Genomic DNA, 23,865 nt, shown 5'->3' with positions numbered 1-23,865 from the left:
ACAAACTGAGGGTTGATGGGGTGTGGGAGGGAGGGGAGGGGAGGTGATGGGCATTGAAGAGGGCATCTTTTGGGATGAACACTGGGTGTTGTATGGAAACCAATTTGACAATAAATTTCATATATTAAAAAAAATAAATGACTTCATTGTAGATGCTTATAAATTTTAAAAATACAACTATATCTAATGTTGCTATATACTTAAATTTTTGAACAATGTTTCAATAGCTGTTATTTCATTTATCCTTCTTTCAGACTCATGAGATTAGTAGGACAAGTAATATTGTCATTTATATATATGGCTAAATTTAAGCACCAAAAATATAATTCCCCATCTCATTTTCATAAAATTAGCTCAAGAATGAATGAATGTATGAATGAAGCAAAATATCTTGTGTGAAGGACAGCGCTTTTTTTTTTTTTAAGCAAATCAAGAGATAGGTATAGGTTATATTTTAATTCCTAAACATTGCCTATGCTTTACCACTTCCTACAGCTTACTTATTTTATATTAGCTACTTAGCTACTAGGCCTCAGAAAAAGCTACTTTGAAAAGCTGCTCACATCCAAACTTCAGTTTTGGCTTTGAATAGTTATAGAATTCATACTGTTACAAATTGGCAGTGAACCTTCCCTGTGCCAAACACAAGTGAGTTGTTCCCATGGTGCCACTTTTCTCTGTGGTGCTTGTGATTGTAGTCTCCCAATATGCCTTTAGCTTTTGGGGAAGTAGTAGATTTCAACAGTCAGCACTTGACTGAAAAATTCCTTTGGCTTTTAACATCCACGTCCAGATTGCTTTAAGAGATGGGAATATTTTAAATGTTACTTGGAAGCCAACAGGGTGTGCTTTGTGACATCCTTGCTATCCGAGGGGAGAAAGGTTAATTATGCAACAATCTAGTTTTATAAGAGGCCATGCTTCCTCCTAGCATTTTTGTTTTTTCTTAAGAAAATGCTGCCCAACTGACAAGAAATACTAATTGCTATGGCCACAGTTGGCATGAATAGTGCTTATAAATTCAGTGTTAGATATTCCTTCTATGCAAATGTGAGGGTATAGAACGTACTGTCAACCTATTAGGTTTTATTTTTGATAAATTATGGTGAATAGAAGTGTCTGATGACAGAAAAAGGCATACTTTTCTTAAAGGGAAAAAGGTAACTTTGGAAATGAGGTCAACCTAATTTTTAAACAATATCTGGTCAGAAACTAGAACAAATTAAGTAAATCATTTGGCAGTTACCTAAAAGAACAGAAGGTATTGGGGAACATTAAGCATAATTTTGTAAAGAACAAATCTTGGTAGACCAGTTTTATTTTCTACTTTGATAAAGTGGCAGACCATATGGACAAAAGGGAGGAAGTTTGTTATACTTAAAATTATATAATATAGCTGGACTTCACTGAGGTTTCATTTGGTATCACATGGTAATCACCAAAAAATCGTGTTTTTTTGCCACCCATCTGTTAACACAGTTGGTGAGACGGCATCGAGAAGTAGTAGCATGGTATTTGGAAAGAATTTCTATGGCAGGAGTCACAAATAGGAGAACAAGGAAGGGCGGGCTAACATTTATTGAGCACTGTTTATACAAGGCTCTGTGCTAGTTGCTTTACAAACACACACTCCTTTACTTCTTGTGTTCTTATTCCTGCTGTTCCCATTTTGCAGCTGGGTGAAGCTCAGGGAGATTGTAGATGCACTTCGAGGTAACGAGTGGCCAAGCTGGAATCCAGGTCTCTCTCACCTGTTCCTATAGACCTGAGCAAATCACTTCTCCATCTGTAAAATGGGGATGATTGCTCTTCACTGTCATTATGAAGAACACGCAAAATAATGGATGTCACAGCTTCCCAGTCAACATATAACATCTGGCATCCAGAAGTCATTCCTATGGTCTCATGTCACTGCATGTGTGAGAAGCGGTGTAGTGGAATGGTTATGGGCATGGGCTCTAGGATTTGATTGTTGGACTGCAGATCCTGGCTTTGTCATCTTACTGGCTGGGCAACATTGGGCAGATTCCTTAACCTCTTTGTACTCAGCTGTAAAATGTGACTTTTATCGCTATATACCTCCTGGAATTATTACTGTGCAGATTAAACGAGTTAATACCTGAAAAGTGCTTAGAATAGCACTAGCACATGCTAAGTGCTCAATAAATGCTAGCACCTGATATTTTTATATTTTCGTCAGTCACTTGAATGAAGAGTTTGAAAGCTAAGAATATAGTTTGCAGCTTAAAACTTGAACTTAGTATTTCCCAAACTGGGTGCAATTCAGTAGAAATAAATATGAAATAGTTTCTGTTTGTGGATAAATGACTTACACAGATTCAGGATGGGATGAGATAACACTAATGAGAGTCGTTTTAGCTGCTATCCACTGAGCAGTTACTGTGTGCTCAATCTTTAAAAACATATCGTTGGTGATGGTTGCACAACAGTGTGAATACACTTACTGCCACAGAACTGTACCCTGAAATATGGTTAAAATGATAAATTTTTATACCGTGTATGTTTAATCACAGTAAAACACACATGTAATATATCCTGATTCATCCTCTCAAAACACTTGTGAGGTAAACATTATCTGCATTTTGTAATTGAGAAAATAAGATTAGAGAAGTTTAAGTAGCTTGCCTAATGTCATACAGTTAGTGAGTTGCAGAGTAAGGATTTGAACTCGGGTCTGACAGTCACAAACTGGAAACGTTAGCCAGGTAGAAACTGTACGACAGCCATTTGTTTGGATACAAACCTTCATTCCTTGATTATCCATATGTGATTGTTTGATTAATCTTTTCTTGGAAATATTTAGGAATGTGACTGTTAATGAGGATAAATACTATACATAGAGTAATTTATATTCCTTTGTCATTTTCTTTTTAGAGGTCAGCTAGCAGTTTTTAAAGTTCAGTATTGAAGTATGCATTTTGATGCTTCCCCTGCCATTAAAGTTATTATTCCAGATGTTGCATTTTGTCTGAGAATTTTAGCTCTTCTGTTTGCAGATGACAGGTACTACAGGCATTTGTGCTTCACTAGACTCTCATTAGAATTCCCTGGATGTTTCTTATTAATAATAGATGAAGTGTCTAAAAATTCTCCTTTTTCTTTCATTGTACTTTGGTTATCATTTTAACATTTTAGTTTCATTGTATTGCCTTGCTTAATTATGGCAGTAAGCATAGGAATGTGTTTATTTCTTATTCTGCCAGACTTCTAACGTGGGTAGGAATTTCTTGAACTGTTGAAATTATCTTCTCAGTGATAGAGATTTTCTTGCCAGTCTAGTCTATCTTGATTTCTTTTTCTTCACACCAGTATTTTTCAGGTGATAAGAAGGTTAAACTTAGAGACTAGAGTCTCCTAACATAACTGAAAATTGATACTAATGAATATGTTTCTGTGTTGAAGTTTTTTATATTGGATTTAAGTATGTAGTAATTAAGCACAAATCTGGTTGAATTGATATTCTCAAAGAATTTTGAATGCTGTCATCTCTGAGAGAAGTTACCCAAAAAATACCATGAAGCTTCGTCCCTAATACTGACCTGTTTGTCATTCTTATCAATAATTTAGATTAATTAATAATTAATGTTTATTATGCAGTAACACTGTGCCAGGCACCATATTAGGCTTCTTATATACATTATCTCATTTTTTTCATTGAATAACTCTAATTGTTACGATAATTATTCAAGTTTTTACAATTACGGGAACCGAGGCACAGGGAGGATTTATGCTAACTCACCAAGATCACATGGCTAGTAAGTAGTGGTGCCATGATTTGAACTGAGGTGGTCTGCCTCCTAAACCCTTAATAATTTTCACATGACAGGAAGCCGGAAGGAATAGTCAGCGAGAGACAGATGATAGAATTGGGATTCAAAGTCATCTTGGAAGCCAGGAGCATTGTGCTGAAACAAACAAAATGCTGTTAATAGGATGATAAACACAATGTTGTGGAATTCAAGTTCTGTCTGCCATCTCAACATATCACCCATGAATAATGCAGCATTAGAAAACAAATTATTATATTCCATTAATAAAAATGTAATATCCCATTTATGGTGATATTATGCCTGGAATGTTATGTTACAGTTTTGGCATATGTGTTAAGAAGGACATAGTCAAGGCAGAGTCCAGGTGTAGGTGACCAAAATGGATGAAAAGTCTGGAAACTTTCGTAGAGAGAATTGATTATGTATTAACTGAGCACATACACACACACAAAATAGAATTGCACTTAAATTTCAAAAGGATTATGGAAAGGATGGTGTGCAGAAAAAGAGTTAACATAGCAGGCCTGAAACTGCTATTCATAGAAAATCTTGTTTGCAAGGTTGGCCCTTGTCTGGCATCTAGGAACTTTGATTTTAGAAAGATTTCCACCATTCCCCAATAAGAATTGCTCACTGTGCCTGAACTGTGTGTACAAAGAAAGTGGTTTATGTTGAACACCTGCTTTCCTTCTCAGAGCCTGGGATTTAGGTAAGGGCTAGGCAGACAGTATGCCTCTGTGGCCAGCCCCCAAGTAAAATGCCTGAGCACAGAGTCTCTAATGAACTTACCTGGTTGGCAACATTTCACACATATTGTTACAACTCATCACGTATTGTTACAACTCATTGCTGGAGGAATTAAGGGAGAAGACTCTTGGAAGCTTGCCCCTGGTTTCCTCTGGATTTCACCTCATGTGCCTTTTCCTCTTGCTGGTTTTGCTTTTATGTTTTCACTGTAACAAAGCATAGCCAAGAATACGACTATATGCTGAGTCCTGTGAGTCCTCCTAGCAAACCATTAAACCTGGGAATGGTTTTGGGCCCCCCCCAACACAAATCGGTTAATATTCTTGTTTTTTGTTTTTTGTTTTTTTTTTCAACGTTTATTTATTTTTGGGACAGAGAGAGACAGAGCATGAACGGGGGAGGGGCAGAGAGAGAGGGAGACACAGAATCGGAAACAGGCTCCGGGCTCTGAGCCATCAGCCCAGAGCCCGACGCGGGGCTCGAACTCACGGACCGCGAGATCGTGACCTGGCTGAAGTCGGACACTTAACCAACTGCGCCACCCAGGCGCCCCTATTCTTGTTTGACAGAAGGCAGAATTAGGACCAATGGTTAGAAAGAAATATTTGATTGACTACTGAAAATTTTCTACAACTTAAGCTTTCTTCAGTACTGAAGCAGGCTGCTTTGGTGAAGCAGAGTGCTCCAGCATTTAAAATATTCTGACAGAACCTGGATGAGAGACATTTTAGAAGTAACATGTGCAGTTAGCAGAAGAAAGATTGTACTGGATCAATGTTTGGGGTTTTTTTAATCTTAAAAAAATCTGACTATACAAGTAATACCTGAATACATTCTTGTGGTATGAAAATGAAGCAATAGGCATAAAGTAAAAGTCTTCCTTGACTGTCTTCCACCCCCAATCCCAGTCCCTCAGTCCCTTTACCAAAGAGAAGCCACTGCTTCCAGGTTTGTGTGCCCTTTCTTTTCAGTCCTTTCTCTAAAGATAGATGTAGATCCTACCGTTCTGTGGTTTGTAAAAATGTAAATGGTATTATACTGTGTGTATTGTGCGACTTGCTCTTAATAAAATGTCTTGGAGATTTTTCCATGTCCATAATGAAGAGATTAAGAGAATTCTGTAGAAGTTAACAGAATCAGCTCTGGAGCCAGAACACCTGTGTGCAGATCTCTGCTCTGCCACCTGTTAGCTATTCAACCTTAACATGTTACCAAACCCCTCTGGGCCTCAGTTTCCTTGCCCATGAAGTGGGTGCAACTGCTGTGGAAAACAGTATGGCAATAATTCAAAAGTCAAACACAGAATTACCATATGACTCAAAAATTCCCCTCTGAGGTTAGAATCCTCATGTGGTTTTCTGTTAGGATTTTCTAAGTGCACATTATTGCTATTATTCCAAGTTATGATAACTTCAGATATTTGGACAGGATTTTAATATTAAGTAACCTTAGTTTTCCATAATTTGGAGTGCTTTTAAAATGTTTACACAGAATTCTCTAACCTTCTGCAGGATTCAGTGTGAGAAAAAACAGGAAAACATAGTATTATACCCTAATATAATAGCTAATGGTCAGACATCTGACTCTGAGTTGTCAATAAATTAACATTGCTGTGGTCAATGTGATTTTTGAAGATAGCATAATAACTAAGTAGCACATCTTCCAGAATATATACCCTGTTATTGTTTCCCCAGCTCATAGCCCATGGCCCTGAAATGTACTTCCATAGCACTCTGTTCCTGTGTGTTGTAACATAACACACTTACGATCACTTGTTCAGTTTCTGCTTCCCCTGAGAAAGCAGTGAGCTCCATAGTGGCAAGATCATATCTATTGTTCACCATCATGTACTTAATACTTGGCACATAACAGACACTTGGTAAATGTGTGGAAACCTGAAAGTATATAATGTAGTCTGGACGTGTGTATGTCTTTCATCAGAAAAGTGATAATATTAAAAATGTCTTGGTCCTTTTTAGTAGGCTTTGGTTGATAAGAAAAGTTATTTATATTAATTCTTCAACCTAACCATAGTTGCATATTTCATTGTATAGATATTTCATTGTACAGATTCATTATTTTTGGATACCTGACCACACACCTAAATTTACCATTTAATCTGGTAGCCTCCGTTAATTCTTAGGTAAGTACAATTTTGCTATTTTTTTCTTTGCTCTTCCATTAAGAGAGAGACTCAGATGAGCAAAGAAAGAGTCTGTGCCTCTTGTAAATAGTTCCACATAGCTACTGATCATTATTGTCTTAGTCACCTTCATATCTCAGAATCTCTGCTTTAATTATTTGAAAAAGCAAACAAAAAATCTGCCCCAGTGATATAGTGCTGGTCCCCTTCCTAGAGCTGTCATTCAGATAAATGCCTGCCTTTGGGGTCTGAACTTTTTTATAGCAACAAACGAACCTCTGGTTAAAGTCCCACTGGCACTTCATGCAATCAAAGGTCACTCCTGGTTAATGGTGTGTGAGTATAGAATCCATTGTGTTTTGTTCCCTAACCATTACAAGAAGCTCACCTGTTTTGCAGCTATGACTGCTTTAAAAATGTGCTTGGTCAAATAATGTTTATGAGAAGCTTTAGAAAGATCCAACCAGTTCATTCTACAGCTACTGATAGAAATCCTAGAGCTAAATTGCAAAGATTATGAAATCTTCTTTAAATACTTCAAAGAGAAGCACAGAGAAGATAAGGGAATCCTGGCAAGGTTTGCTGCAGCTGTCACATCCCGAAAAATTAGGAATCAAATTTTGACACTTGTAATTGAATCATCCACCCTTCTAAGTGAGCCCAGGCAAACCTGTGATATTTTTAGAACCTTTCAAACCACATCACACTCTTTAGAGTTCATAGCAGGACCCAAGGCCCCTAAAATTTCCCAAGAGATGGAACAAAACAGAATCAAATAAATTTAGCTCAATCTGCTAGAATAGAAGTAGTGTATTTATGCATGCAATCTAGGTAATGCCACAGTTTCAACTGAAAATTTGAAAACTTTTCATTGAAAAATTTTTTGAGAGTTAACTGCTTGGACAGCCATTGAAAAATCCATTAACTCTAATATAATAACAGCTGTGCAGTGGTGATTTGATTTATAATAGAAGCATAGAGACCTTGGACGGTATGATTAACTGTGTTTCACAGATGGATGTTCCTGTGCCACAAGTTTCATTTAAGACAGATTTCTACCAGCATGTATCATATTGCTTATTATAGACTCTCTCAAAAGAATTAGCAGTTAATTATATTGCTTATGGTTGGCTTGGTGAGATTTTCTAATTTAGAGTTAAAAACATAATACTAACAGGTTGGAAAAGGTTAGAATAGTATTTGTATGTGTGTCTGTGTTGGCACTAGTTATGATGAGTGATTTGAAAAGACTGTCATTTTAACAGAAAACAAAGGTTGCTTTGAAACATTTTGTCTTGCCTTAAAACAAGTAGCAAGTCTGAGACCAGACTTCAGGGAGTCAAAATGATTTATTGGAGCATAACATGAAAAGACGACCTCTTCAGGTTTTCTACGAGTCTGAATTCAGCCAGAAGACACTGACAAATGGGTGAAAAAATCGTGACCATAGGGCATATTCATGCTACTCTTGAACAGTCATCTGACACCTAACTCTCTTGGGCCTATTTCTGTAGTTTTCCATGCTTAAAAATCATTTGATGAAATAACTGACCAAGATGTGATTTAATTAATAAATGGAAAATAGCATGCATATTGGACTAACAGGATTTGAGGACAAAAGCATTCATTTTAGTCCAGTTTTTTTAACTTGCTGAGCTTTGGTGAGTTGTATTAATTTCTCCATAGGTTTCTTTCTTTATAAAAGGGAAGTAGTGCTTTTTCAAAAAAAAAAAAATAGATCTTTATGGTTCTTGACAATATATATATTAAATGGGAGTCCTCACAGCTAATTACTGTGGAAATAGTTTCATGCTGGATATTGAGATGGAGAATTTGCAGCAGGAGCAGAGATTCTGGTTTCCGTGTAAATATCCAGAATGATGCCTGGAATCTAATAATGCTTTTGAGTTCCAGATAAGCTTGAAGAGCATTCGTAAATGGTTACATACTCAAGGAAATAAGCTGCTTTGTCCATTTAAAAAGCTAGCCCAGATTTTGATCATTATTATTAAAGGTTCTAAAACGTATTAAGTGGATAAAAGGAGAAAGAACATCTGGCAAATTCCATTTCGATCACAAAGGAGTAAAATTAGTCCTGAAGCTAGAAGCTAGCACTATAAGCCTTAATCTTATTGATCTCAGAGAATGATGGCTGTTCTTTCATAAATGACAAAGTTAGGTTACAAATGCATGTTGGTCCAAATGTTTAATAATAGCTGCTATAATGGGCCTTCCTGCACAATGTAAAGCTTTATAGTTCATTTTAATGACAAATTTGCTTGATTGACCTGCAATAGTGCACTATAGAAAGCTTTTCCCTAATGATCCAAGGATTTGTTGCTTATCTCCTATGCCAGACTCCCTTTAAAAATTATTTTTAAAATATTTTTAAACTAAAATATTTTTTAAGTTATTTAAGAAAGAAACCTTAAAGAATTCACTAATAATCCTACTTTCCCAATACAACGGCAATTTTTCTTTTTAAAAAAAATTTTTTTAATGTTTATTTATTTTTGAGAGGGAGAAAGAGTGTGAGTGGAGTGGGGCAGGGGGGAAGAGAGAGAGAGAGAAGGAGACGCAGAATCCAAAACAGGCTCCAGGCTCTGAGCTGTCAGCACAGAGTCCAATGCGGGGCTCAAACTCACGGACTGCGAGATCATGACCTGAGCCAAAGTTGGATGCTTAACCGACTGAGCCACCCAGGCACCCCACAATGGCTACTTTTATTTCTTAATTCTCTTGGTGTGTGTGTGTATACACACACTCCAAGAATATAGATTTGTAATTGCTTGCAATAGTGATTATTCTCTTTTAGCTCTAAAGGGCATCCACCACACTTAAATTTTTACTTTTCTGCTTACTCTAATTACTTGACATGTCTTTATTTCTTTACTGTTTAGAAGAAACAGTACTCATCTCTTATTTTCTAGGTACTCCTTAACTATATTCAAACAGAATGACAGACATTAATCATTATTCAACTTTTATAGAATTTTGGTGTATTTTCTAGATCTTATTTAAAAACTACCTGGTTTTATTTTAGACAAATAATCTTTCATTTTACAATGGAAACACTGTATGTTTTGATCCTCAGAGGTTATAAAAACCCTTTACACAATAATATAGTTTACACAATAACAAAGTATTTTCAAGAATTGGCTACTGAATAATGACAATGATGGTTATTAATAATTACAGATATTTAGGTCAATAATTTGTTTTATTTTATTAAACTGTAAACAATGATAGCTTCTATTTATTGAATGCTACACTAGGCATTGGGCTAATTGCCTTATGCACATTTTCGTATCACTCTAAGTATCGTTACCTTCTTTTTTTTCCAGTTGAATTAATTGATATATAAAGACAAAAAAATAATTGCGCAAGGTCACTTTAAGTGGTGGAGCCAGGATTTGAAATTATATTTCTCTGATTCCAAAGCCCATGATCTTGACAAGTCTCTGAACTGCTTGTACTGCTCCTGTTGTACTGCTCCCGGGACCTTTAATGATTTAAGTTCTAAATGTGACTTTTTTGCTCATATAAATTATTACAACACAGAATTATGAGTACATTTAAATTTTAATCCTCAAAGTCTATTCAAAATAAAATCTATCAGCAGTTAGGTTTTCGTTGGTGATGGGCAGGTTTTGAGGTGGGTTGCACTTTTAATTTAATTATACTTTTTTTAGATTGACACAAATATGTAGTTTAAAAAGCAAAACATTACTACACAGCTCATAATGAAAATAATGATCCTCTTTCACACTCCCAAGTCCTCCTTCCTTGAGGCAACCACTCTAAATGCCTTTGGTTGTCTCTTCTAGTGTTTACTTCTACATTTCTAAATAACGTTTATGCTGAAACTTTAAAACTTTTTTCAGTTGTTGGCATACTACCGTAGGAAATAAGGATTTAGCCCTACACTCCCCATTCCCTGTCTACTCCCATACCCATCCTTTCATTCATTAGAGCCTCCCAATATAATTATAATTGGTTAAATCATTATTTAGTATATTCATTGTGATGATTGTAGAACCATAGTTTACAGCTGAGCCACATAGTATATACTCTGATTACATATCTGTTCTTGTACACTTTTTAAAAAATTAATACTGACCTCATTTTTTTTTTTTGGTTTGGTTAGTTTTTAAATGTACCTGTCACCCACTCATCTCCAGACCTTCTGATAGAACCATGCAATTTATCTTAATATGGCATATGTTCATATACAGTAATCTATTAATTACATTTTGTAAACCTTAGGTTTATTGTTCCTGGAGTCCCTTTCATTCTTCTGTTCCAGTCTTGGAAGATTTTTATGTAAGCTTGCTGTAAACCGTAGATCCACTGTAAACTGTAATCTGGGGCTTTGTATTCATCATCCTGGAAATTTCTTTAGTGATTCTCTTGTTTTGGATCCCCTACTTCCCACATCCCAAGTCTTCTCTTTCTTAGTTTATTTCCTTGTTGTAATAGAGAATGTTCCTGAAAAGGGGGGACTGGGAAGGTACATTTTTGAGAAACTTGCTTGTTTGAAACTGTCTTTATTCCATCTTCATATGCATGATTGATAGTTTGACTGAATGATGAATTCCAGTTGAACATCTTTTTCCCCGAGAATTTTGAAGGCATTGTTCTGTTGTCTTCTAGTATTCGTTCTTGCTGTCTGAGGCTGTTTCGATTCCCAGCCCTTTGATGTGACCTTTTATTGTTATTATTGTTGTTATTTTACCTCTCTTGAAACTTTTGGGATTCTCTCTCTACCTCTGATTTTCTAAATTTTTAAGATTATGGGCTTAAATGTAACTCTTTTCTTCTTTCATTGAGCTGGGCATTCTATTGGCCATTTTAATTTAGAATCTTATTTTATATCCTTCAGTTCTGGGAGATTCTCTTGTATTATTTCTACTCTTTAAAAAAAAATTCTCTTCAGGGTGTCTGGGTGGCTCAGTTGGTTAAGTGTCTGACTTCAGCTCATGTCATGGGTTCGAGCCACTTGTTGGGCTCTGTGCTGACAGCTCAGAGCCTGAAGCCCGCTTCAGATTCTGTGTTTCCTTGTCTCTCTGCCCCTACCCTGCTTATTCTCTGTCTCTCAAAAATAAATAAACATTAAAAAATATTTTTTAAAATTTCTGTTCTGTTCTAGAACTCAGTTACAGTTGGAGTCTTCTATATTGATTCTTTAATGTTTACTTTCAAAATGTTTAATTAAAAAAATGTTAAGTAAGAGTAGGTGACAATATGTGTGTGTTGTGTTATATGCGAAGAGTAAAGAATAATGAGATCATGAACATATATACACTTAACACTCAGCTTTAAAAAAAGAAAACTGTGTGGCGCCTGTGTGCCTCTTCTTTATCCCATTCAATTCCCACCCCTCTCAGAGGTAACCACCATCTCAAGTTAGGTATTTGTCATTCTCTGACTTTTCTTTACTGTTTGACCACACATTTGTATCCCTAAATGATATATTGTTTAGTTTTCCTAAGCAATACTAATGGAAGCCCTTCTCTGTATATTCTGTAACTTGCTTGTTTTGCTCTACATTATTTCTTGAACTTATAATTGTTTACTTCCAGTATAGAAATATAAATATATAGAGATATATAAAATTGAATCTACAACAATTCATTGTGGCTTATTTTCCAGGTTTTTTTTTTGCTATTGCAGTGTTTCTGTCAAAATTCTTACGTATGTCTCCCATGGCTGTGAACAGAGTTTCTCCAAGGCAGTGTTTCTTACCTTTTTTCACAACATGACACTTAAAAAAATTTGATCATTGTTTAGCATACTGAGGTAAAAGGACAAGGCTGCTTATAGCTGAGGGTGACTGGCTTGGGAGTTCTTTATAGTATCTTACCCAGCTGCTGCAAAATCTTAGTGGATAAATGCCTTGGCACACACTTGATATTTGTGCCACATGACTGCAGTGGAACATAGAGCATGCCCCACTTATGAAGCCCTGCTCTGGAGCGGTACCTTTCACAGAGTTGTCTGAAGACCAGTTTTAGTTCACAAACTGTTAGTTACTAATCCATGGCCATGTAAGTTGAGCAGAAACATTTAGAAACATTTATAGTAATGTGATATTTTTATTATTTTAGAAAAGTGTCCACTCTACAAATGATTAGAAATTTTAAAAACTGCTCCATCACCATAGATAAATTTGAAATGCCCTGCCATTCATGGAGTGGAGTTGGTGGGGCATAGGGTGAACACAATGTCAAGTTAAGTAGATACAAAATGTTTTCCAAACTGTTGCTCTAAATTAGAAATCCCCCACTCCAGTGGTGTCCCACTTCCTCCTCATCTTCACCAACACTTAGTATTGAATGACTTACTTTTGCTAATTTGGTGGGTGTTAAAATAGTATATTAATGTGGTTTTAATTTGTATGACTGATTTGATTACTAATGAGACTGAGCATCTTTTATTATGTTTATTGGCCATCTTGGGTTTCTCCTCTGCTAAAAGTCTATTCAAGTATTTTATCTGTTTTTCTACTGAATTTATTTGTCTTTCACTTACTGATTTATAGGTTTAATTTATATATTTTGGATACAAATCCTTTATTGGTTTAATGTGTTACAAAAATGCTCTCCCAAATTGTGATTTATATCCTTAATCTCTTAATATATATTTCGATGAATGAATGTTCTTGATTTTAGCCAAGTTGAGTTTATCAATCATCTATTTTCAGTTTGTGCATTTTGTGTCTTGTTTAAGAAATCCTTTCCTGTGGTGCCTGGGTGGCTCAGTTGGTTGAGTGTCTGACTCTTGATCTCGGCTCAGGTCATGATCCCAGGGTCATGGTATTGAGCTTCATGCTATCTGTGCTATATGTGCTAAGCGTGGAGCCTGCGTAAGATTCTCTCTCTCTCTCTCTCTCTCTCTCTCTCTCTCTCTCCCTCTCTCTCCCTCTCTCCCTCTCTCCCTTTCCCTCTCCCTCTCCCTCTCCCTCTCCCCCTCCATCCATTTGCACACATGCATGCTCTCACTCTGAATATCAAAAAAAAGTGTTTCCTATCTCAAAATTATAGTGATATTTTCCTATATTCCAGAAGAATTTTAGTTTCGTCTTTCACATTTAAGTCTGTAATCCAGTAGGAATGGATTTTTATATGTTATGAAGCAAAGGGCCCATTAATTGAAAGTCCATTCTTTTCCCTCAAATTTTCCACAGCAGCAGTCTACATAAACAAAATCCCTTTGAGAGCTTAAATAATTTAAAAAAAAATATATATATATATATAAAGGGTTTCTGGGGCGCCTGGGTGGCGCAGTCGGTTAAGCGTCCGACTTCAGCCAGGTCACGATCTCGCGGTCCGTGAGTTCGAGCCCCGCATCAGGCTCTGGGCTGATGGCTCGGAACCTGGAGCCTGTTTCCGATTCTGTGTCTCCCTCTCTCTCTGCCCCTCCCCCGTTCATGCTCTGTCTCTCTCTGTCCCAAAAATAAATAAACGTTGAAAAAAAAAAAAATTTAAAAAAAAAAATATATAAAGGGTTTCTGAGACCAAAAAGCTTGAGAATCACTGTTACAGATCCACAAGAAAAAATTAAAAGCTCCAATAAATAGGCAAAGCAATCTTGAAAAAGAAAACCAAAGCTGGAGGCATCACAATCCCAGACTTCAAGATGTATTACAAAATTGTAATCATCAAGACAGTATCGTACTGGCACAAAAATAGACACTCAGATCAATGGAACAGAATAGAGAACCCAGAAACATATGGCCAACTAATCTTTGACAAAACAGGAGAGAATATCCAGTGGAATACAGTCTCTTCAGCAAGTGGTGCTGGGAAAACTGGACAGTGACATGCAGAAAAATGAACCTGGACCACTTTCTTACACCATACACAAAAATAAACTCAAAATGGATGAAAGATCTAAAGATAAGACAGGAAGCCATCAAAATCCTAGAGGAGAAAGGAGGCAGAAACCTCTTTGACCTCGGCTGCAGCAACTTCTTACTCAACACGTCTCCGGAGGCAAGGGAAACAAAAGCAAAAATGAACTATTGAGACCTCATTAAAATAAAGAGTTTCTGCACAGCAAAGGAAACAATCAGCAAAACTAAAAGGCAACGAACGGAATGGGAGAAGATATTTGCAAATGACATACCAGATAAAGGGTTAGTATCCAGAATCCATAGAGAACTTATCAAACTCAACACCCAAAAAACAAATCATCCAGTGAAGAAATGGGCAAAAGACACGAATAGACACTTCTCCAAAGAAGACATCCAGATGGCCAACTGACACATGAAAAAATGCTCAACATCATTCATCATCTGGGAAATACAAATCAAAACCACATTGAGATACCCCCTCACACCTGTCAGAATGGCTAATATTAACAACTCAGGCAACAACAGATGTTGATGAGGATGCAGACAAAGAGGATCTCTTTTGCACTGCTGGTGGGAATGCAAACTGGTACAGCCACTCTGGAAAACAGTATGGAGGTTCCTCAAAAAAATAAAAATAGAACTACCCTACGACCCAGCAATTGCACTACTAGGTATTTATCCAAGGGATACAGATGTGCTGTTTTGAAGGGGCACATGCACCCCAATGTTTATAGCAGCACTATCAATAATAGCCAAAGTATGGAAAGAGCCCCAATGTCCATCGATGGATGGATGGATAAAGAAGATGTGGGGTGTGTGTGTGTGTGTGTGTGTGTGTGTGTGTGTGTGTAATGGAGTATTACTCAGCAATCAAAAAGAATGAAGTCTTGCCATTTGCAACTACGTGGATGGAACTAGAGGGTATTATGCTGAGCAAAATTAGTCAGAGAAAGACAAATATCATATGACTTCACTCATATGAGGACTTTAAGATATAAAACAGATGAACATAAGAGAAGGGAAGCAATATAAAAACAGGGAGGGGGACAAAACAGAAGAGACTCTTAAATATAGAGTACAAAGAGAGAGTTGCTGGAGGGGTTGTGGGAAGGGGGATGGGCTAAATGGGTAAGGGACTTAAGGAATCTACTCCTGAAATCATTGTTGTACCATATGCTAACTAACTTGGATATAAATTATAAAAAAAAATAAATTATAGAAAAAAACTCCAATAAAAAAGTGGGCCAAAGGCAAATAATGTTTTTAATCCCCACGGATGAATAATGAACATGACAAAAAAGTGAGTTTCCTTAATAAATGCAGATAAAAAGTAAAATACCATTTTAATTATCAAACTGACAATTATTAAAAGTACTATAAATAGCCTTTGAAGGGCAGTTTGGCAAAATCTATCAAAATCCTACTTCCTTCTTACCATTTCTGAAAATATGTCCTATAGAAATTATTAAGAATGTGTCTGAAGATTTAGCTTCAATATATTCATCTGGATTTTTTGTGATAGTTTGAAAATCCAAATGATAGTGAGAAAAAATGTCCAATGGAAGAAAAACATGGATAATGTATTTTATTTCCTCTAATTCATCCAGAGTAGTGGGTCCCTTACAGTGCTTTGATGGCCACCTATTGCTTAATTGTACATAACCATCATTAATCTGGCCAAAACTACCCTTCCCTTACTTAGGTAGTCTGTCCAGTGAATGTCAAATAGTAACCAATCAGCATAGAGCACATTGAGTAATTGGTGGGTTTGTTCTTCCACCAAAAATATTTGTAGCTTTTAGCTTTTAAAAATAATTCTGGAGCACAGCAAGATAAAGAAGGGAAAAATTGGCCTAGATTACAGAAGATAGCAGATGAATAGGGTTGATTTCACTTTGGGCACTTTGCCCAGGACACTTTTAATAGAACATATAGTTACTCTAGGGATTCTGAGTCTGTGGTTATGGCAGGCTTACACGTTTATTCTTTAAAAGGAAAAATTGCAAGTTATTAGACTCTAGGTACATTGGTATGACTTAAATTTTTAAACCATTCCTGTAATCCAGCTATTGATAATTTGCTGTGTGTGGGCTGGATTCCTTACCATTAAAACTAAATCATGGAGGGGCGCCTGGGTGGCGCAGTCGGTTAAGCGTCCGACTTCAGCCAGGTCACGATCTTGCGGTCCGTGAGTTCGAGCCCCGCGTCAGGCTCTGGGCTGATGGCTCAGAGCCTGGAGCCTGTTTCCGATTCTGTGTCTCCCTCTCTCTCTGCCCCTCCCCCGTTCATGCTCTGTCTCTCTCTGTCCCAAAAATAAATAAACGTTGAAAAAAAAATTTAAAAAAAAAAAAAAACTAAATCATGGATAGAAAAATATTTTGAACTTCCTTCCTCTAAAACACAGTGGGTTCTTCATTTCTTTCAGAGTTTAAGTCAAGTTTAAAAAGTCTAAACTAGGAATTAGAAGGTTATTTTTTTAAGTATATTTATTGTGAGAGAAATAGAGTATGTGTGTGAGCAGGGGAGGGACAGAGAGAGAGAGGGAGAGAGAGAATCCCAAGCAGGCTCCACGCTGACAGTGTGCAGCCCAGTGCAGGGCTCAAACTGGAAATGTGAGATCAAAAGTCAAGACGCCTAACCAGCTGAGCCACCCAAATGCCCCTAGGAGGTTATGTTTTTGTGAAGAATTTTTAATCTTACTATTTTTGAGGACTTTCTTTGTGTACTGAAAAATCAATCAAGTCTTCAAAGAAAAAAATCACCTAAATGTTAGAAATGTTGTGCTTCCTATTTTATACCTTACAATTTAGAATTATTGCCCTCATGTTTAGCCTTATAAATTAGAAGGAAAAATACCAACATGGTAGTAGAGCTTGGTAGGATAGCAGAGTAGGATAATGGCTTTGAGTGAATTTTATCCTTTTTTCTGTTTTCCAAAATTTCAGTAATTCATGACTTTTATTATTTGTAAAATTATTTCTCACTCTCCTCTCAAGTTAGCCTTTAGAAGGACTGAGTATTAAAAAGGCTAAGATTCTAGGGGTGCCTGAGTGGCTCAGTTGGTTAAGCATCCAACTTCGCTCAGGTCATGATCTCGCAGTTCGTGAGTTCGAGCCCCGCATTGGGCTCTGGGCTGACAGTTCAGAGCCTGGAGCCTGCTTCAGATTCTGTCACCTTCTCTTTCTGCCCCTCCCCCACTCACACACTTTGTCTACCTCAAATATAAACATTAAAATTAAAAAAATAAAAAGGCTAAGACTCTTAAAGAATTAAGCTTACTTTTGTTTTGAAGTAATGTGCTTAAATATAACAGGCCAAATTCTTAGTTGGAATTTTTCGAAAAATGTAGTTAGTAAAAGGATAAAGCAGGAAGAAAAATTATTTTATGTAGTAAGAGAATCTGAAAATTATTAGTATAATGGTACATAAGAGGAAGTAATTTTTTTTTAAGTATTATGTTCTGTTTCAGAAATACCAGAAATTTCTCACATTTGCTTCTGGTATTTGCTTCTTATATCAAGCAATACTTTTAATGAGCCAGAATCTTTACACCTGCTGTTTCCTCTACCTGGAATCCTCTTTGCCTCTTCCTCCTTCCTCTAACAACACACTCTTACTTCTTCAGTCTTGGCTCAAATGTAATTATTTTGGGAAGCTTGCCATAATCCACTTCCCCCAAATCCCAATGCCCACCTTTCCTACCTTCATCCCAACCCAGGTTAAACTCCTGTTATTTATTCTCAGGACACCTTCATAATGTTCAACCATGGTTGTAAACATCAGTTCAATGTTTGTTTTCACCACTATTTCCTTAAGCTTGGTGAGGGCAGAACTTCTGAGTATCTTGTTTAGAGTTGTATTCTCAATGTCTGGCCCGGTGCCTAATACATGATAGTTAGTAAATAGAGCTTATCAAATGAATCCCTGTAATTACTATTCATTTTCATTTGCTTTTTCCAAACTGTAGTTGGTATTACTTAATAGTGGGGATCTTTCCGCTAGAGTAGTTATAACTTTATACCTTTGGTATAAAGGTCGGTAGATAGCTGAATTAAGCAACTGTAAATTCCCACTAACCTGGAATATTCTTAGCTTTTTAAGGTTTGGGATGGGCTTCATTCCAATGTCTCAGATGCTTCTTAGTGTATACGGTCACAGTACACTTCTTTAAATGATAAATAGTAGCTATAGGTTTTGACTATTCTGATTGGCCATATTAATCTTAATAGATGCAGTGCTTCCAAAATAGTACAGTATGCAAGAGATATCATGGTAAGATCACAGCCAGAATTGGTTTCCTACTTTTTCTCCTCCTTCTCCTTCTCCTCCTCCTCCTCCTCCTCCTCCTCCTCCTCCTCCTCCTCCCCCTCCTTTTTTAACCTTTTTTTTTAATAGGGTTGAGTTTCTGGTTTTTTAAACCCTTATTTGTAAAGCCCCAAATGAACAGCTTTTACATAAGGATTTACAACATTTAGATGGGTCAAAAATTAAAACCTACACAAAATATTTTAATTGAGCAGTTAGTCTTTCCAAGTTTTCTAATGAAACTAAGTTATTATATACTCGTGACACAAATGTTAGACAATAGAAAATAAAATGTTTCTAATACATTGAAGTTAATATATTTAGCAACTACTTTTATATTCATGTTACATATTGTGTTCTTTTACAGTTCAAACGATATGTCAGTAAACTTCGAAGCAAGAGTACAGTTTTCAAAAAGAAGCATCAAATAATAGCTGAATTTAAAGCTGAATTCGGTCTCTTGCAGAGGACAGAAGAACTTCTTAAGCAACGGCATGAAAATATTCAACATCAACTGGTAATACAATGTTATCTGGAGTGCTAGAAATACAAATGCCAGGAGGTTTATAGGTTGTAGCTGTATACTGAGGTCATTGTTTTTACTGAAAACATCATAAAATTATTAATTTTCTCTGATTAATTACAGAGATGTCATAAAAGCTGATTCATTTATTTTTTTAATGTTTATTTATTTTTGAGAGAGAGAGAGACACAGAGCATGAGCAGGGGTGGGGCAGAGAGGGAAGGAGACACAGAATCGGAAGCAGGCTCTAGGCTCGGAGCTGTCAGCACAGAGCCGGATGCAGGGCTTGAACTCTCGAACTGTGAGATCATGACCTGAGCCAAAGTCAGCCACTTAACCTACTGAGCCACCCAGGCACCCCAATTCATTCATTTTTTTAGTGTAACCGTAAGCACTAACTTTTTCATGTGTGCTGACATTGGGGTAATTAATAGAAGCTGAATTCCAAATATGAGTTCTTTCTAGTTAATATGAGAAAAATTATCATACCAAGAAGAGTGACTGTAAAACATTTATTTATCATGGCCTGTTGGGCAGAAGTTTCTAAGCAGCCACTTACATGGAGCTTTGAAAAGAAATAATCCGGGAAAGGTACCATATGGAAGTTTGCCTGCAGGCTTGCTCCTTATGTATTTGTGCCTTGGTTGTCATAAAAGAGTTAAGTCCAGAGCAGTCCCTCTAATAGCAAAGCTGTTCTCATTATGGACACCAGTTCCTCAGAGTTTTCTTGATTTGAGTTTTTTTTGTCTTTTCACCCATGGGGAAATTATTTCATCAGGTTGTTGGTTTACTAGCTAGCAATAATCTGGTGGAAGTAAACGAAGTTTCAACCAGTCATGGTTAAGCTGGCAATATGAACTTTCTGTCTCATGCTGTTAAATGGTGTTGGTTCTAGGCAACTTAAGATAGAAAATTTACTATGTAGCAGCCATGGATTCTAATGACACTTCTTCCCAAATTGATAGGTAGTTAATTGTGTTTCTGTTCACTTCAAAATATTTTCAAATTTCCATTATGATTTCTTTGATCTATGGATTATTGCTTAAAACTAAACATTTTCTAGTTACCTGTTATTGATTTCTACCTTATTTCCACTGTGACCAGAGAACATTCTGTGTGATTTTAGTCCTTCAAGATTTGTTGAGTGTTTCATTATGGTCCAGCAAATGGTCTATTTTGGTCATCGTGCCAGCGCAGTTGAGAAGAATGTATATTCTGCAGTTTGTTAGGAATGGTGTTCTCTATATGTCAATTCAGTCGAGCGTGTTAACCATGATAGTCAAATCTTCCATATTCCTACTGATATTTTTGTTTTCTTGTCCCATTAGTTATTGAGAGAGGTGTGTTAAAATCTCTATGATTATTGCTTTGTCTGCTTTCCTTTAAATCCATCAGTTTTTTCTTTACATTTTTTCTTAAGTTGGGTTCCCTAGAAGCAGAGCCTGAGAAGGCAGTACTCTGTACAAGTGATTTATTGAGGGAGGGAGTGCCTTCAGAAGAAGGGGAATGAGGAGAGCAGATAGGACAGCAGAAAAGAGCCAAGCAAGGATGTAGTCCTGACTAGACAGCTTCATTTTGATTCTGTGAGGAGCTTTGGAGCATAAGTTACAGCATGAAATTGATTCCATCTTGAGGCAAGGGGGCTGGCCTTTTATACTCCTGTATCAGTCAGTCATTGGCTGTGGCACAGTGTAACCTCCTAGCCCAATGAGGTGGCACTCTCTGGAGAAGGGGCACCTGTGAACCTTTAGCAGCCAGTAACTATCATGGCAGCTTGCAGACAAGGTCTGAGTGAGGCACCAACAACGTCCATTACAATCTACCCCTTACAATGTTGGGATCTACCTGTTTTTCATGTTAAACTCACTCCATTTAGGTATAGCTTCTACAGGATTCTGACTGGTCACAATTTCTAGGAAAATTTGTAGGAGGGTTAATTGGACAAATGAAAACTCCCATTGCTACATTTGGTCCCAAGGACATAATAATAATCAACATCTCCTTCCTTTACTATCCATTCTAGATTTCCCTCATGTTTGGCTAGCACCTCCACTGGTCTAAATGATTTATTTGTGGAATGACCCAGTCCCTCATCTTTAAGAGGTGCGCATAATCATGACCTTAACAGGCTGTGGTTGCTGTCTTTACTTATTTACTGTTAAAACCGGGCATGGGAGTACCAAGATATGCCCTAATGGATCATCTGACTGTCGAACATATTCCTATTTGCCCTTATTATATAGCAGCTTATGTATAGCATTATGATGTCCTGCCAATATAATAACTCCTTTATTTGTCTGCTGGTCTATGAGTATGAGGAGCCCAAGTGACGAAATGGTAGCCAAAGCATTAAGTTTAAAGGCCTTTTATTGCACCTTCTGGTAAAAGCATATGCACTCTGGAAACCAGAAAATCTGCACCTACAGAGCCTAAAGGTGCCAAGAAAGGAAATATAATTCCCTTAGTGGATAAGTTGGCATCCTGGTGAGTGGTGACACTCATACTTTCATTCTGTGGCTCTAAGACCAATATATTCCTTGTTTGCAACACAGCACCAAATGGTGGGCATTGGTCTAAGATGTACATTCCATCCTAAAGAATAGAGCTCATCCTCACAGGCCATCAACTCTAAGCTGACACCTTAGCTGTACCTTCAACAAGGCCTTCTACCAGCCTATCAGGCTATTAGCTTCCTGGATGGTGGAGTATGTGACACAGAGACTGAATCCCATGGTCATGTGTCCCCCACCATATCTCCTTTGCCATAAAAAAGATTCCACATCAGTGGAAGATTCCACGTCAGTAGATCAAATACTCTGAGCCCTTGGATACTGATGCTGGCTACAGCACTGTGGGCAATGAAAGCAAATCCTTACTCAGAATATGGGTCAGTCCAAGTCAGGATGAAATGTTGCCCTTTTTAAGGCAGAAAGATGATTGGTTTCCTCAAGGTATGATTATATCTAGAGCTCAGGATTGGTCTTTCTTTTGTTGCCAGGTCAGACATTTGGCAGTGGGCATAGCTAGATGGGCATTGGTGAGGGAGCCCATGCTATTTGGCTCTTGCTTAGCCCCCATCTCTGTCAACATAGCCATTCTGTTCATGAGCCCATTGTCTAAGCACTGGGTGGCCAATAACAGAGGCTGGCTGATATCTACTGGCCAAATCATCCTTTCCACTTGGTTGTTTAGTGTCACTTCTGCTGTGGACATTCTCTAGTGGCCATTAGCTTGTGATCAAAAGATCTTCATACTTAGTGTGTTGAGCCCATAGGTCTATCTGCATGCCCCTTCCCCAGACCTCCCAATCTTCCAGTCCTGGCACCTTGCTTCTTCCAGGCCCCTGGCCAATAAGCTAAGCCACTTGCCATTTGGCCAGAGGATACAGGATAATCTAGGGGTTCAAGGTTCTCAAGTGAGTCTTGGCAGGTATTCTGTTCCAGACTCAGCACCCTTTCTCAGAGTCCTGACTTTAGCATAGAATATATTCAGTTTTCTCTGAAGTTTTGTCCTGCTAACAATTAAATTGTGTGCCTGGTTTTCAGCTCCCTCTTACCTTAAGCCATAGGAAATGAGGGTTTCTTTGAAGTTCCTAAGAAGGTTCTCTAACCTTATCACTTTACTTTAAATTACTGATGAATATATTTGAGCCTGTCATTTTATCTCTTCAACTATACCTGGAGCTTAGCCACCCCAATTCTATAGTCCTTAAAGTTATTATTTCTCCATGCTTCTCAAACACAAGCAACATTGTACCAGCTAGTATAGTGCATCCCTGTGACAATTCAAGAAGCAGACACCAAGATGTACAAGAGATTTGTTGGAGGAGATACATATGAAAGGTAAAGGCAAGAGAGCCAAGAGGAGGCAGGGAAAATCATTAGGCCTTAATATAAGTGTGACATCCATGAAGGGAGAGAGAAGGAAGGACGGTTATGTAGGAAGAGCCTCAGACTGCAGCACAGTTTGGGGAAAGTTTTGGTTAGAATGAGGGAGATTCCTGAACTAGTCATCCACGAGAGGAGCCCCCTGTCAGGCAGGAATGGGCCAGCACTAGTACCATTGCCATCCTCAGTCATTGCTAGGAGCACCCTGGGAGAAACATGGGCGTGGTAAGAACTTGATGGTGGATCCAGAGGGGCAGCGGTTATGGCTATCAGTCCAATCTGTTCTTCTCGGCAGGCTCTCTTGAAGGAGATCTGAGCAGTCCATTCTCATGGCCACCACTGTCACCTTCCACATATACTCTGCCTCAGTTCACCACAAGTCTTAGCAATTGCACTGCTATAACATGTATGGGACTAACAATATTCAACCTGCCAGCAGTGATGGAGCCCTTGGTTCCATTCAGCCAGTGAGTAATGCCACTCTAGAAGCCCATTCTTAGAGTTTGATCAGGTTCTCTAGAAGCAGAGAAACAAGAAGTCTTGCTCTTCGTATGATTAATTCAGAGAATGCTCTTAGGAGAAAGGAAGTGAAGGAACCTGAATGAAGCAATGAG

The 23,865-nt window shown here is 37.5% G+C and overlaps 1 protein-coding gene across 3 annotated transcripts in view; it reads left to right on the top strand.

The window, feature by feature from the left end:
- The window catches only part of IFT81 (intraflagellar transport 81), an 89,369-nt gene that overhangs the window by 27,126 nt on the left and 38,378 nt on the right, over positions 1-23,865 (top strand). For all 3 annotated transcript variants that reach the window (XM_030292459.2, XM_030292457.2, XM_032595414.1), the window contains exon 12: positions 19,209-19,358. In XM_030292459.2, coding sequence (XP_030148319.1) covers positions 19,209-19,358 — 150 coding nt within the window. The remainder of the gene's footprint in view (positions 1-19,208; positions 19,359-23,865) is intronic.

This window comes from Lynx canadensis, chromosome D3 (assembly GCF_007474595.2).
Source record: "Lynx canadensis isolate LIC74 chromosome D3, mLynCan4.pri.v2, whole genome shotgun sequence".
Lineage (NCBI taxonomy): Eukaryota > Metazoa > Chordata > Mammalia > Carnivora > Felidae > Lynx > Lynx canadensis.
Note: the sequence above shows the minus strand (reverse complement) of the source record. Positions and strands in the feature narration are given on the sequence as shown.